Source organism: Anomalospiza imberbis, chromosome Z, assembly GCF_031753505.1.
Source record: "Anomalospiza imberbis isolate Cuckoo-Finch-1a 21T00152 chromosome Z, ASM3175350v1, whole genome shotgun sequence".
Lineage (NCBI taxonomy): Eukaryota > Metazoa > Chordata > Aves > Passeriformes > Viduidae > Anomalospiza > Anomalospiza imberbis.
Genome location: NC_089721.1, coordinates 39,389,582 through 39,406,111, shown reverse-complemented (window position 1 = coordinate 39,406,111; position 16,530 = coordinate 39,389,582). Strand labels below are relative to the sequence as shown.

Below are 16,530 nucleotides of genomic sequence, written 5' to 3'. Positions count from 1 at the left end.
AATCTCCAATTATTAAGAGGATTGATTGCAGTTGGCAGTTCTTATAGAGTTAGTTATTTTCTACAAATATATCTGTAAAAGAAACAATACATTTTTAGACAATTAATTCCTGGTCAAAAAAATAAAACCAAAGCATACATCAAAGTACTGAGTACACACTTTAGCTGTTGTTTTGTTAGTAAGAATAATATGTAATTATTTCCTCTTTCCTGACATAAAAGACCATCAGCAGGCTTTCTTTATGTGAACAGCAACTCTAAATGTTTCAGTCAGGATTTGGTTTCTCATAGGCTGTGTTGAATTCGTTTCATAAACACTCAACACTGCTTGTGAGAGTAAATTACACTGAAAGTGTCATTAGACATTATAGTATCATTGAGTGGCTTGTTCTGTTTGTAATCAGTTTTCCAAAGTCCTCTCACCACTAATGTGGATGTCTGGGATTTTTCCTTTAAGAGGAAAATCTCAAAAATTCTCTCTCAAAATTCTTGCCACTTTCTTTGGTTTATGCCTTATAGTTTTTCTTCATAATCTGTTGTAGCTTATTCTTTTTTCTTGACAATGTTTATGTTGTCTGCTTTTCACAAACATCATCTTTATTTCCTTTTTATTTCTTTATGGGAGTTTTTTTGTTTGTTTCTTTCTTGTATGTTTTGTGTGTCTGTCTGTGACTACCTCTCCAAAGAATCCAGAAAACTTGCTATGTTCTTCATCTCTTCCTGCAGACCCACTTCTTTGATGCCTAAGCAAAAGCTGCCAAATCAAAAATAGCTTGAGCTGTCATACACAGAAATTAGCATTTATTTTCCTCACCTCTGTATGTCTGGTTTTTTTCAGGCAATAAAACTGCTCAAGGCAAAGGCTAATATAACTGTCTTCATGTGTGTCTTCATTTTGTGATACTTCATGTGATATGAAATCCTACTCCTAGTGTGCATTTTCATATGTCTATACTTAGGAAGTTGCCTATCTGCTCCGCAACATTGCGCTTGGAATATGCAAGAGTGCAATAGTGATAAATAATGTGTTCCTTTGTGAAATTTTCATGGAATAATCTGTGATAATACAGATGGATAAACAGTGATAATACTGTTTTTTATTATTATGACAGAAGATGATGACTTTCTTTTTTGCTGTCCAACTTCAGCATGGAACACAGGAGGTATAGCTGAAAAAAAAGTAAAAAGGTTGTGTTCGTGTCACCCAACCTGTAACCTTGTGAAAGCAGCAATTTTAAACCTCAATCCAATATTCCAGGTGGCCTTCTAAATCCACCTAGGCCCAGGCAGGTATCCAAAGGTGACATTCCCAGGAAGACTGAACGCAGTTGCTGCTGCTGGGGCAGTGTTGAGTGCCCATGGACTGTGTTCCCTAAGGAATGTTTGCTTGGTCCCCTCTCTCCCAGGCCGCAGTGAAAGCCGTGGTGGCCTCCACACGCCTCGGGAGCGCCAGCAGCCACAGCGCCCACGAGGGCCACAAGCCCGGCCACAGCCCGGCCCCCACCTGTGACACCCAGCCCGCAGATAAACCCACTCAGGAAGCGGCGGCAGTGGCAGCGGCTCCAGAAGAAATGCCTTAGGTTGATGTCGCTTGCTTTTGTCGGCAGAGATGTCATTTCATACACCAGCTACCTTGTCATTAGCGAGAGAGATTAGCAAGCTTGGCCTCTCTGGTTCTGCTTCCGGGTGCCACAGGCCCCGCCAGGTGATCCTACCTTCAGTGCATGTGACTGCTTATGAAAATAGTAAACTGTTCCATTAGGCATGTCATGGAAACAGTGCAATTTGCAGTAATATCAGCAGGTGAAAACATGGGGATTATTAACTACCTACCATAATGTGTATACTTCATCTATCTAGTGTTTCTAGGTGGCATTTGAAACAAAATGCTATTTTGTTTGGTTTTATGGAAGTAGGTGTCTTATCTATGTTGTGAGTTTCTTTGAACTGTTTCCTTCCAGGTTCATATTCCTCTGGCAGACAAAATGGAAGGAAATATCAAAACAATGCTTTTCAAACTGGTGTATGAAATAATGTTTTTATCTGTAAAACTGAAAAAGTACTTGGGGATTTACATGCAAAAAAAAAATCCACAAAAAGCATTCCACTACTTCTGAGAAGAAATTGAAATGGTAGTTCCACTGGGCATGAAAATGTACATTGCTCAAGCTTGCATTGAGAATGCCTTATTCTGACTTTTCTTGTTTATATGCAGTTTTTTAACAACAACCAAAATTACTCTGCGATTTCATTCCACAGTAAAGTGTTAGCAAAAAAAAAAACCCACAGACTAAACAAGGATTAGAGTACATGCAAATTTCTGGCATATCATTATATTTATTAATTAAAATTCTAATCTGCAGCTAGATGGCATTTTTTAGGCCCTAAGGGAATAATCTGCATTTAAATAAGTTGTAAATGCTTGAAGGAAGCTATTTCACAATTACTGATTTTGCTTTGAGGAAACACTCTTATGCAAGGTCTGGGAGCAAGTAGTATAATCTAGTTGGCTCCTGGGTAGTGTAACCTCATGAGTGAGCAGTTTCCACTTGTAATTAGTCCCCCTTTTCCTAACAAAGGATGCCTCCTGTAAAGCGATCCACCAGCACGATCTTGCATCCACTCAGAGCTGTGTCTTGAATTAGCAGCTGTGTGCATCAATCAGCTTGCAAAAGTAGGGTCAGGCTCTTTAGCTATCTTGATGTTCTTGTTGAATGTGATTGATAGGAACTGAAAAACTAATGTGCATCAGTGTGTATGACCACTTACACTTGTTTGTTATCTATTTGACAGCATGTGACTATTGTACTGATATATTACAAAAATGGCAAAAAGAATCTGATGTACAAAAATGTCATTTGTGCTTGTTAAACTTTTTAATACTGATAGTTACCTAACATCCTAATATAAACATCATTCTTATTTAGCTTTAATTGTTTTTATGTTGTTGTTAGGCCTTGCACAACTTGCCTTGAAAAAATATAGCAGCTACTGAAAAAAACAAGACTTTAATAACACATTCAATAACTATATTTCCTGATTAAATTAAAGGGTAATAAAATGTTATTCGTATGATAGATTTAATAAATAAAACATGCCCTAAATTAATATATAAAGAAGCATTAAAGATCTTGTCTTTACTGGGTGGAAATGCATGCTAATGAATCTATTATACTTGAGATTTTTTATCCATTTCGCAGAACTCTTTGAACTTGTACAAAAAGTTTTGCTAATTAAGAAGGGTTGAAAAGTAAAGTACATGCATCCATTCAGTTTTTAAAGCACACACTTTGAGGTCAGCTGGAACATCTGGTGGGGGCATAGCAGCTGTGTGCAAGCCAATATGACACTTTTACAGATTTTTCCCTTGGAAACAAGTACAGCAAGATTAATAACTTTGGAGAAGATCATAGATACATCTCCCTGTCTCACTTTTTAAAAACTCTCTGTCTTACCTCCTTTGAGGTCACTAAAGAAGAAATGCAGTTCTCAGCTAATTTACTCCACCCTCATACTGTGGTGAAGTCATCCAAGTTCAGTCAGTAGGGAAGTTTGATGGGAGAGGCTGGATTTCTGTGCCATTTCTCCTTCATTTGGGATAATTGGTTCAAACCTGCAGAAGTGGAGTTGGCTGAGGAGTAACTGCACATCTGTGAGAGCTTGAGCATAAATTCCTTCATCTGAGGCACAGTTTGTTGAGTTGAAAAGCAGTCCCAGCTGACTCCCAGTGGTGGTTTTTGCTAAATTATACCACAGCGTAGCATAACAATGAACTGATGCTATCCAAGAGGAGACCTCTCTGTGGCAGCATGATCTTCAGAGGCAAATCAGTCTTGTGCATAAAGGCTCTGGGGCTTCAGTTGTTTTTGTTTTTATCATACTCAACTTTCAGCAGTCAGGATGTCTGTGCTGAGGCTGTGATTACCAGTACGTGACTCAGTAAAGCACAGTGCCTGACTGATACATTTGATGTATGACAGCAGTTGCGTGTATGCATGCACTGGAAAATGCAGGTGTTACCTCCATTGGCTTTGTCTGAAAAATCACATCCTGGTAGCATCTGCTGTAATGCAGACTGGGATGTACAACATCAATGTCTTACTGTGGCTGAAAAATGTGAACACACTTGAAAACTACTGGGGATGGACCAGATATTTCCAAATCTGTGGTTATAAACCAAGTAGAAAGTTACTTGTGCTCTTTCTATTGAAATCCTGAGCTTTAATTTTTTAGAATATTTAACATATTAAAAAAGTTCTTTAAGTAATAAAGGGGAAACCTTCCAATATCTTTGAAGTATTTGAACTTAGCAAAGCTTTTCCTTTGAAAGCAGATTGCAGCACTAGCCAATTGTAGGCTAATATTTTAGAGCTAAGATGATGGCTGTTAAATGGCTAAGTAAGTCCTGCCTTTGTACCACATCAGGAGTTTTCCCAGGTTCAGAAAGATTCCCTCTAAAATAGAACAGATTTCCTGTAATTCCAAACACTTTTGTTTGCAATTTTGTGCATGACACAGTAGATTGCACTGTAAGAGCCTGGTGCTGGTTTGCTGGCTGAAGTTTGTACTTTACAGTGTGCAAACATGATGTAAAGAGGCAGACACACCATAAGCAAACTTCTGAATGCAGAGTAACATCCAGGCAAAAGTTTTTGATACAGCAGGTTCTTCAGAATAACGGTACTAAGGACTCTGTCCACACAAATGAGCAGGCTGTTGGACACACAGAGTGACAAAAACTGCCCAGCAGTCCCTTTGACTTGGTAAATACAGCAAAATGCTCTGAAACACTGTGTGGTAGCAAAGCAGGATCAAAGCATCAACCAAAAAGGTTTTTGAAGTGGCTCAGACCAGCAGGGAGGCCAAGGCTGCAGGAGGAGGCTGTGTCTCACTAGCAGCTAGGCCTCCACACTTTCCAAATGAATCACCTTCTCCTACAACTCACACTGCAAGTGGAACAGAGACACAGTTGGCAGCCGCAGGAGAAGTGAAGACAACACCACATTTTCTGCTGCCAAGCAGCAGGAAAAGGGAAAATTATATTGGGAGTTGTTAGTGTCCAACTCAGCAGACGGAAAGCAGTATCAGACAAGCAGCAAATGCAGCAGGACTCTGGAAAATAAACCCTTGTTTCTAGATAAATGTCCCTCAGCTCTTGCACACATGCTGGGTCATCTCTGGGGTTTTAAGAGCAGCATAATAAAGTGTAGGGTGGAGGACTCCCTGCAGATCCTTGCACATTGTCCTACACATAGCCTGCTTACAGGATGGCAGACACAAACATCAGCACAGTGCCTTGACCCCAGGCTTCTGCAGAGGCTTTTTCTCCTGGAGAAGGTGGCTGAGCCAACCTTGTTGCTGCTGAGGTTATGAGTGCACAGCTTATGAAGGCATGCAATTCATGTAACAAAAAATATCAGAGGCTGACCAAGAAAGATGCACAGTTACACCTAGAGACCAGGGGCAGGGATACACACAAGTCCTGAAGATAACTAAGGTAACAAAGAGACAGGCAGCACACCTGTAAAGTTACTTTATAAAACAATAACAGCTCAAAGAATATTCTTTATTCCCTATCAGAATTAATCCAGTTGGAACATAAAGAGAGTTCATTCTTCTTTTGTATAAAGAAATTTATATAAAATTCCCTGATAAGCCCCTGAACAAGACCATGTTTTGTTGAACAAAAAACCATCAGCTGCATTGCAGAATAAGAAGAAAATAAGGAAGGAAAAGGGGAAAAAATGTGTGAAATATTTGCCTGGTGTAGACACAGAGCTCCAAAGCAAGGCTTGCAGAGAGTTACAAAGATGATGACAGGACAGGAACAGCTCTTTTATGAGGAAAGGCTGAGGGAGCTTGGCCTATTCAGTCTTAAGAAGGGATGACTGAGAGGGGACCTCATTAATATATGGGAATACCTGAAAGAAGGGTGCCAAGAGAATGGACCAAGCTCTGTTCCATAGTGCCGAGCAATAGGACAAGAGGAAATAGGCAGGAGCTGGTGTGCTGGATGTTCCCCCTGAACAGGAGAAAGAGCTTCTTTACTGTGGAGGTGTCCACACACAAGGACAGATTGTCTGGAGAGGCTGTGGAGTCTCCCTCACTGGAGATATTCCAGAACTTGGACACAATCCTATGTAATGTGCTTTGGGAAACCTGGCTTGAGCAGAGAGCTGGGAGCAGATGACTGTGCTAATGGTCACTTCTAGCCTTACCCATTCTGATTTTGTGATTTTATGATCTTAGTTCCAGAAAACATATAAATTCTTACTGGCAAGACTGCAGATTCTTTATCTCTGGGAGGTAAAATTTCTGGCCAGAGTTAATTCAGAAGATTGCTGGAGGGGCAGTGAAGAGGATTCCTTGGAGTGTGAATCCTCTAACTAATATAAGGATAGACTTATATATATGCATATAACTAAAAATGCACCAAATACTTACATTGTCTTCTACCCCTCCTGAGTGGAAAAGAGATCATGAATGCATTTATTATTGAAAGGCATTCAAATATTGTGGGAATAGGCATAGTAGAGAAGCAGGAATACAGCGGAACATGAAGTGGCCCAATTCTGAATTTAGCAGTAAAATTATAAATTAAAATCTGATTATGTACATCAACACATAAATATATAAATTTATCAAATAAGAAGCAGAGACTGCTGAGCAATCTGAGAACCAAGTCTGTATTAAAAGTTGCAGCAGTGGCAGTTTTAAGCCATTGTTTTTCCCTTGCCAGCATTACTCAGCTGCACCTGAAACTATAATGATTAACAGTCTGGTATATATAGATCATTGCTGGATGAAATTCAGTAATGCATATCAAGGTATGAAAGATAACAAATTCAGTGGTACAGAGTTTTGCCCAGCTCTGGCTCCTTCCAAGACACAGCTGAGAAAAAGATTATTTCAGTGCCTTCCTTTTGTGTGCTCAGTACAGGGGTCGAAGAGGAGTGACAACACAAGCACAGCATTTTGTGAGGAGTTGGAGCTGCCCCAAACTGTACAGAGGCCCTACCCAGTGATGCTCCATCCACAGCATGTGTGACTGAGAACAGTCTGGCCCTTTATTTGTATATCAGGAAGATGTTTATTGGCAAAGGTATATTAAACAGCATGTGTTTGCCCCTATGAAGCAGCACAGAGTTCCTCCTATAGGAAGATACATAAAGAGAAAAGCTTAAAAGAAAGGGATATTTTTTTTCTGTTTGAAACTCTGGCTTCAAGAAACTGTTAACATTAATGGCTAGAGGGCTTGTTGTTATTCTTCCCTTTTGTGCTTCATAGTTTTTTTTTTTTTTTTCCTGGCCCAGGGACACCCAGGAGCATCTGTCAGCTGCCAGTCAGTGAGTAAAGAGCCATCTGACATCTGGCAGGTTTCATCTTTTCTGCCCTGACAAATCTCCTGCTGCCCTTGGTTCCATCAGATGGTTTCACTTCTGCTCTTCTGCTTCCAGAAGAGTCTGGGTTTCATCACTATTCATCATGTATTTCTCTGTGAGCCACCCTTGGTGTGATTTGTCACTGACAGTTAGTACCCCAGGTGAGGTATTTCTATTTTCCCTCTCCATTTCCCAGACTCATGCTGTTTCCTGGAACCTTCAGATTCCTTTCTTCAGAGCCTATACCTGGCTGACAGAAATATCTCAGTGGTGTGCAACAAATGCCAGACAGACACAGAAAATAACTGAGCTTCTTGGGTTATTTTCCCAAAAGAAAATGAAGGCACCTGGGCTGCTGTAGGCACAGGTTGAGGGGCCCAGAGCAAAGAGGCACAAGAACAGCACCGTGCTAGGATCTGCTCCTCAGAACCAGGAAGCTCCTTTGCCAACAGCACCTTTTTACTTCTGTGGAAGACTTGTTTAGGTCAATCCAAAGAGACAAGTCAAGCCTGGGAATTCTGAAAAATATCATGTGTGCTATGACCAGTGACCTTCTTAATATTGTCTATATAATATGAGTTGATACACTTAGAATCATATTTTATGCAACATTGCCATTTACAGTGTTGGCACAGGAAGCTGCAAAGTCAGTTTGGAGCATGTGGTCCCATTTGTTGCCTGGAACTGTAAATAATTATCTGCTTTGTAATACAAAACTCTGGAGCCAATCATTGTATCTGCATAAGTACACAGAGGGAAAGTCCATCAAAAAGAAAAAAGACTGTAATTCTTATCCCTGTGTTGGGTGGATCTGGGGTAGCTCTTCTAATTGAAATTATTATTTCAAATTACTCAAAGCAGCTATTCTGGTCACTTGAAAGCAGAGGACAAACCATTTGGTTTGATTTACAGCTGCAAATGGCATGTGATCTGTCCCAGAGATAGTAAGTTCTAGGAGCCACTGAGGCATATTTGTTCATCCACCACTGTGCATATGGGTCTGCACTATCCTATCAGCCCTCAGATCCCAAAACATGATGATATTACTTACAAATCTGATATCTGCATGAATGAGCACAGCTACACAAATCCCCAGATAACACTGTACAATAATCACCCACAACAAACACACCAGAGGTCTGCTACAGAACACACCAAAAGGACCTCCTTTTTAGTTTTGTGACAATAAAGGATAAAGTGAAAAGTGTCTGTATATGCACATTCCAATGTTTCAAGCTTTTTGATTTCTGTTATTTTCCTGACATGCCCACCAGCCATGTTTATGGAAGTAGTGCAAACATATCTATCCAGTGACAGACTCCTCCAGATGGAAAAACATCACCGCTGATGCTACCCTTCATTTTTAAGACATTGAAGTTGTATTGTTTGCACTATTAATATGTCCCCCAGTTGTCTCTCCCTCAGCTGGCTATAGGGCATGAAGTAGTCTTTTACAGAAAACTGAAGTTTGTCAAGAAACATTTCATGAATCCAAGCAAATGGACTGTATCTATATTTAGACAAAAATATCTTTGAAACATCTCCTAAACCCTGCTGCAGCAGTATCCTCCCTGAGAAGTATTTTCCTTGGGAATGACATGGACCCTGCAGAGCATCCAAGGCTGGTGCCATCATCAATGTACTACCTTCAGTGTAGTGATAAGCACCTTGTTTGCTCTGCTCAAATCATTACCATCTTGGTTGCAGGGAAACAATAATTATAAACTAAGATATTTTTACTGAAAGTAATTAGAAACAAGGACAGTTACAACTACTAACCGGTGAGAGCTAGCCCAAACAGTTTCTTTGTGCTGTTGAGCACAAGACCCACTTCCTTGTTCACACCACATCCTCATGAGAGGTCACGCTAACACTTCTGATTAAATAGCAGAAATTTTACTTTATGTTCCATAAGAGGACATTGTTTCTGAGTCTGGTTGTTCCTTGGGGTTTCTTTGGCTTTATTTTTTGGAATGCACAGAGATGAGTGGCCGATGCTCATGAGAAAATTACCTCTGAAATGGTTAGCTGCTCAGGAAGAAGGAAAGATGGAGAGGTAGAGGGTGAACCCTCTACCTCTATGGTTCTATAGAACCATAGAACCATAGAACCATCCAGGTTGGGAAAGACCTTTGGAAGAGATTGGTTGGGAAAGATAATGCAGTCCAACTGTTAACCCAACACTGCCAAGTCCATAAACAGGATGTTCTTGAAGTGAAGCAGTGGTGGTGGCTGGTCCAGCTTGTCAGGGAGCAGGAGAAGGGAAGACTCATTGAGGCTTTCTGGCCCGGGGGAAGAAGTCTGTTGATCCCCAGGAGCTATACCACCACACCCTTGCAAGACCAGGGGGTACCAAGCAGAGGCTGCCTGGCTGCTCCCCATCCACAGTAAGGAGGTCATCAGCTTAAATTTATTTTAACCTGAAGAAATGTGACATATGAAGGGTGCATGTCTGGCTTGGCCTTGGTTTGGAGGCTCCTGGCTGGATGAGGACCATAAGGAGGGAATTTTGTGTTTTTGTTAATTCAAGAATACTCTATGCTGGATGGTCAGGGTATGTGCTGATGTTTCCAAGAAAAACAGAGAAATGGTGCCTTTGATTAATTAACACAAAATATTTTATAAGCCTGTTACAGAAGCTCGTTGATCTCAGAGCAGTGGAGGCTGGACTCCAACTAATAACAATGAAGAATGATGTAAATATATATAGCAGACTTTCTCAATTAGCTCCATGTCCTGTGTACCTGACTCCTTTTTCTACTGCTTAATGTGTAAGAAATCCTGTACTGTCAACTCTGTTTTCTTATACTAGCAAAGATGTAAGCAGTTTATAGTCTGCTTGTTTAACTTTACCCTTTTGCTTCTGATTAAGCCTGTTTATGTAGTAAATTTCTTTATACTGTGCAAGTGAACCAGAAAGAAATTTGAACCAGAAAAAATGACCATTTTGTTATTTCCATGTATTGTATGTGGGACCAGTGTATCTCCTTGTGTGTTTGCATGGGAATGCTGATAAGCCATGAGAAAATGCTTCAGTGCTGGGATGTCTATTTTTAGTAAGTGTCTTGCATGATTGATCTGATGCTAAATAAACTAGTAAATCTATTAAAGGTTACATCTATTATTTGCTGACAGCTAATGCTCAGTGTAGAGCCAGGAACAATATTCATCCTTATAAAGAGGAGTCATCATGGGTATTAATTGTTTATATTGCAAAGTCCAGATTGAATTCCAGCTTGGCACAGCATTTTCCCCCCTGCTCCTCTTCCCTCAAAAGTTAGCAGCTGAATAACAAACAAAATCTGTTATTAGTGGTGGAGTACAGAACTAGGGGCTGTCCAGGCTTCCCCTGTGCCCCAGGGTGGGTTATGTGATATAGATGCTTGTGCCCCTTTTTGTTAATTACTTCCAGTAATTAAGAAATTACTACCTCCTTGTGCACTCTAGTTGTTAACTCTAGTTACTACCTCCTTGTGCACTCTGCTTCTCTTTTAACTGGGAAGTATTTTACAAAGTCTTTTTGTTGCAGTTAACAGTTTGTCTTTCACAATGATTTGTTTTCTACAACCTAATCCAAAGGTTATTAATGTGCTCCTTCATTCAGCATCCTCCTCTCTCAGCAGGACAAACCTCAGAGGTCTTACACTTCTCTTCTTGCTGGAATATGATTTTCTGCCTTTAGTTGACTACTCTGTCTTGAGCTATGTTGTCAAAAGCTGCACGTTCTACCTGAATGGAGAACATTGCAAGACTGATGTGTTGAAAAGACTTTTTTTTAATTTTAATTTCTCTGCTCTCTTCCCACATCTGTCACCCTCGCTGGTGTTCCCTCTTGCCTGGCACCCTGGCACTGGTGCATCTTGTTATTCTTGCCACCTACAACTCCTTAGTCTTGCAAACTGCTTGAATGCAAAGTTCCTTCATACCCTTTTGTTGGAGATGATTTTACAAAATCACTCCTTCCTGAAGCAGTGTAAGAAATAAATTATTATAAGCGTTATAAGACATTTTGCATGGCAACAGTGCTCCAGAAAAAAAAAAAAAAAAAAAAAAAGAAGTCTAATTTGGCAGTTCCATGGATGTTGCTCAGTCTTTTCCCAAACAGTCTTTTCCCAAGCTAATGCAAGGCATATATTCCTACTGCAGTTTCATGAAATCATCTTGGTCACATCTCCATAACAGAATGGAAAAGGGCAATGGAAAGACCGAAGGAAAAAAAGAGGGCAAGTATCAAGCTGGCTTTGAGCTCCCCCTGGAGTTCAAAGTTGTTCGCTTTTTGGCCGACCTCTGAAAAATAGCGCATCAAACAGCTGAGTTGGAGCTCGTGGTAGAGCACAACATTACAGTGGTTTTATAGTGAGCCTGAGACAAATAAGGAAACGAGAAATAAGAAAGAGCTAACAAGTCAGAGGAAGTTTTCATGAGTTAAGAAAGCTGGGGAGTTAAACATAATGATCCTGCTTCATAACTATCAAATTTCTGCATTTCTGTTGATGCCTAGTGCAGTTTTCTTGTTTAAAAAGCCCTGGGCTTTTGTAGTTATGATGTCCTTCTCAGCAGTTCTAGCACTTGTTTCCTTCAACGCTGTACATGTCCCAGAAACTTTGTGTCTTAAATATCCAACAATGCAGGTGGTTTTGGGAAGTGATTCAATATTTTTACATCCACGGTGAATTCTCCACACTTTCATTTGACATTTTAAAAAAGAGTGCATGATGGGTCTCTTCCCTCTTCCTTACTTCTTTGGTACTTGTGGTGGTCACCAGATTTCCTCAATTTCATTTCCACTGAAGCTCTATTCCCATGGTGTGGGCTGGAAGGCACACAGCAGAACAGAAAGATGTTTTGCCCATGTTGAGCAGTTATGTTCATTTAGCTGATTGACACAGGGAGACCATGAAATTCTGCAGATATGGCTGTGCACATACAGCCTGCATCCTTAATCCTGTATGCAGAAGAGATGGTGGTTTGTAGAGACATGGCTTATGCTCCAGTGAAAAGGCCTGCTGTGGTTTCTTTCCTTCTCCCTTCAAATTGTGAGTAGCTTGAAATCCTGTTAGACATACAGACAAGGTGGAGTTGTATGGTGCCCGAATAACATGGGTTGACCAAACTCGTGTTTGCTGCTGCTCAAATGCACCCACTTGAGCATCGCCTTGCCTCCCCAGTTCACCCTGGAGCTGGAATTAGTGACACAAATGACTCAGCAGCAATGCTCCCTGATTGGAACCCAAATTGTAGGCAGCACCTCAGACTGACAGGCTGATACATTCAGGAAATCTTGGCATAATAATTTTCTCTCCAGTGTTATAAACTGCCTCAGAGAGGGGTCTGAGCTGGCAGGCAGGTCAGCAAGGCCCAGGTACAGAGTTCAGGAAGTGCCTTCTACCCCACTGCAGCCCAGGGCAGAGCCAAACTGGCCCAGTGAGGGCTGGAACAAGGTCAGTTTCTGGTTGCACTTCAGGCAGTAACTGATCTTCTAAGAGTTCCATTTAGGTTACCTGTATCAGAGAAAAACTTCAGAGGATTATTAGCTTGTCCTAGTGTCTTGGCACACTGAAAGAAATGTTTTAAAGAAAGTAACTCTGGAGAAGGCAGTTCTGGGTAATGTGTTGGTATTTGAGGCTCCTTAATCCAGATGTGGCATTTCTTATCACGTGGGTCAGCTATGAAATGTGCACAGGTATCTCCTGCCGTATGCTGTTACCATCTGTGTCTGCTTTCTCCCTGCTAGTGGCTCAATCCCAAGGAAGGTTAACTCCATGATAAGCAGTCTCTACCTGAACTGTAAAATTGAGTCACCAGCACAGCCCAATGAGGACTGGAAAAGGTGGAATGTGTTACAAAGTTTAAATTGTGGTTTAGGACTTCAGGATATAGTCTTTTCTTGAGAACATTTAATATTTAGCATAGGTTTAAAATCTCTCTCATCTTCATATTATCTTTCACCAGGAAATGGGTTTGAATATCAATGTTTTAACAATTCCAGTAATTAATATCCTTAAGGATTTTCCAAAGATCCCAAGTGGCCTCTATACCTATCCCTACCACACTGTGCAGAAGGTGACATGATACATGCCCTACAAGAGTGTGCTGCTTCTCAGAGGTGACAGTTCCTTTTCTCAGCAACAGAAGAAGGCTACAGTTCTTTCCACTGAATTCAAATGCTTTAGAACTCTACTGCCTTTATGCCAGCTTTGCAAGAGAAACAAGGGAAGGCTCTAGAGAAGATACAGGGATTGTCTTAGTTTCTGTAGTTGCTAATCAAATACAAGTCAATATACATGTTGCAGCTTGTTTTATACATCTAATATGCTTCTATATGCCTTCTGCCAGATGCTATATGCTCACGTTTCAGATTAACTTTATGGTTAATAGATCACTTCTTAAACATACAAAAAAGTAAATAATACTAAGTCAAAATATTAAAGTTCTTCCACCACCATCATGGGGTCATCATAAAAAAAAAATCATGCATATACAGTTTTAGAACTGAAGCCTTGAGAAAATCCTACTTGTACAGCTTTCAAGACATTTCAGTTGGGCATTTTCCTCAGTCTAAAACAAGTTTCTAAGTGAAGGCAGGCTTTATAGCTTTCAAATTTAAGAAGACAAACTGGTATCATTAGAGTTTACCTTGCCACTGAAGATGGACCACATGATCAGACATAACTCCCCAAAAATGCTACATATGGCTGCACAAGTATTGGAAGAAGCTACATCACGAGCCTGTTGGAATCCATTCTTTATTCTGCAGTTGCACTCAAAATACAAATACAATTGCTTAAATGCTGCACAAAGTTACACCCACTGTTAAAACAGACTTTGACTTTCACAGGCACAACTTGAGTGATTTCTTTAGAATTAGGGCTATTTTTTCAACAGTGAACCTCCTAGGTTAAACAACCAGGCCACACCATCAAAACTGTTCTGGCTACTTACGATTACTGGAGGAATTATATATGCTATGTTTTATAAGTTCATCACGTTTCACATTTATAAACTCATCAAATTTGAGATCAGGGCCTGTGCACAGAAGCTCTCTGAAGTACCAGTCCATCTCCCAGCCAGATTTGGTAGAGTACTTTAACTGCCTCTAAACTGAGCTTAATCCCAGCTTTGCATCTTCTGCACATCACAGGCAAGGTTTAATGCTGGAGGTTTTAGATGAGGAACAACAGAACCCAAACATGAAAATTGTCTTATCTTCAGTCATCTTTCCCACACACATACAAAGCACCTAGTTAAAGTGCCAAAGCGTAAAGTGTCACATTGCCCAAATCTCTAAAAAAGTAAGTTTTAAAAAAATGATTAGCCATATAAAAATAATTTGATGTGTCTATATACATGCTATTTGTCTAGCAAAACCAGACCTCTGTTATTCTTGGGCAATTTGTTCAGAAGTCACTTCTGGATAACTATACTCCTAAATGATAGAAATCTATACTAAGCATTTACTTTGTCTCCCATTTCTTCTGCATAAGCAAAACATGGGTTCCTGCACTTTGTCCTTGCCACTGCTTTCCTGTTAACCCTCTTGGCTCCACCTAGTTTGTCCACTAATTCAGGAGGAGAATGCAACAGTGGGAGAAGAGGCTCTGATATTGTGGCTTTCTTGGTTCTGATGTACTTAAAAACAGTTAAAAAACAGTTCTTCTTCCCTCTCCATCTATAGCTATATAAAAATAATATAAATTTCAGGTTCAAATAAATACATTTGAAATTGGACATCTTCTTTCTAGTTCTGTATTAGTCTGTAGCTGAAATTTTTATTAGGAGTATCGATATACAAAAATACACTAGCAATTTTCTTATTTTAGCTCAAGTTCTTCTTTCTTCAACTGCACTGTGCTTCACCAACTTGTCTCTCCTGAAAGCAGAAAAAGCCATTTCACTGGATACTAAATATGGATAGATACTGTATATGTGTCACAGCCACTAAAATGGGTGTTTGGAACAATTACTTCTTCAGTGCCTGGTGTACAAACATCCTCCTTTTTAAGTGTCTTGTGCTCCTTCTGACCCATTTCTCCAGCACTGAAGTACCTCTGTGCAGATTTAAACTGGGCAATATTTTTCTCTATGTACATCTGTATCACAACCCCTCCATTAGTCAGTCCCAGCAGCTCTAAAAAAAGAAGCCATGAATATGCATATTCACAGCACATGTAATCTTTGTAATTGGGAAGAAAAAATAGGATACACTTCAAAGTTTCCCCTACAAACATGTCATTCATCCCATGGAGCAGCACTGCCAGAGATTTCATAATTGCCTCTGCAGTACTAGAAAGGAGAGGATTCTGGCAGCAATTCCTTGGTGTCCTTGGCAGTAGAAGATCACCTTGTGAGCTTGCAGTTCTTCAGCAGACACAAGAAAGATAGAAAAAAAATGGGAAGACTAAACAAGGTATTTAAAGGGAAAGGCAGAATACACTAAACCTAACATGGAGATAACATTTTCTGACCATGAAGACACCAAAGGCTGTTTGATGCATTGTTTTTAACAGTCTTAAATAGTACTAAATACCTTAAAACATGAAGCAGGTTGAAGAAGCCCCCACTATATTTGGTATTATGTATTTTCAACCTCTCTGGTTGAGCAATGAAAGAGGAAAGTTGTTGTATTGTGTTTTTGTATTTCTGTAGTTCTGTAATGGTTTGCCCCTTCAGCCCCCATTTTCTCCTAACGGTTCCACCCCAAGCTTTCCCACCTTTCCCTCTATGCCAATCTCCCTGAAAATGCTCAGTCACTCCCCTGTCCCCTCCCTGGTACCCTGTCCATCACTTGGCTCCCCATCCCACTCTACCAGAATCTTCCACCTTGGGCATTGGTTGAGTGGACGAGGGCCAGGGGTCCCTCCCTTGAACTTCCCCCATTGGTTTATGTATCTGTCTATCCTTCCACTTTCCACTCCCCCAAATCCCCCCATTAGTGAATGGGCATCCCTTCCCCCTAGTTACCACCCTGGTACTTAAGATGTTGCGAAAGCCTCGAAGGCATTTTTGGCTGTTAGATACTCTGGCATGGGGAGCTCCTCGGAGCTCAGACTAAACCTGAGACTGTTTCCTCAGCCTTGAGTCAGCTCCCTTATTGCCTCCTCGGACGCCGCCTCTCCTCCATACATGGCAGACAGCGCAGCGCTCGGTCT

The 16,530-nt window shown here is 40.6% G+C and overlaps 1 protein-coding gene across 1 annotated transcript in view; it reads left to right on the top strand.

Moving 5' to 3' along the window:
• The window catches only part of CAMK4 (calcium/calmodulin dependent protein kinase IV), a 141,972-nt gene extending 139,874 nt beyond the window's left edge, over positions 1–2,098 (top strand). Inside the window, exon 11 of the mRNA XM_068176299.1 lies at positions 1,406–2,098. Within this exon, the coding sequence (XP_068032400.1) occupies positions 1,406–1,579 (174 nt within the window). The 3' untranslated portion in view covers positions 1,580–2,098. The remainder of the gene's footprint in view (positions 1–1,405) is intronic.
• Positions 2,099–16,530: the final 14,432 nt, after the last annotated feature.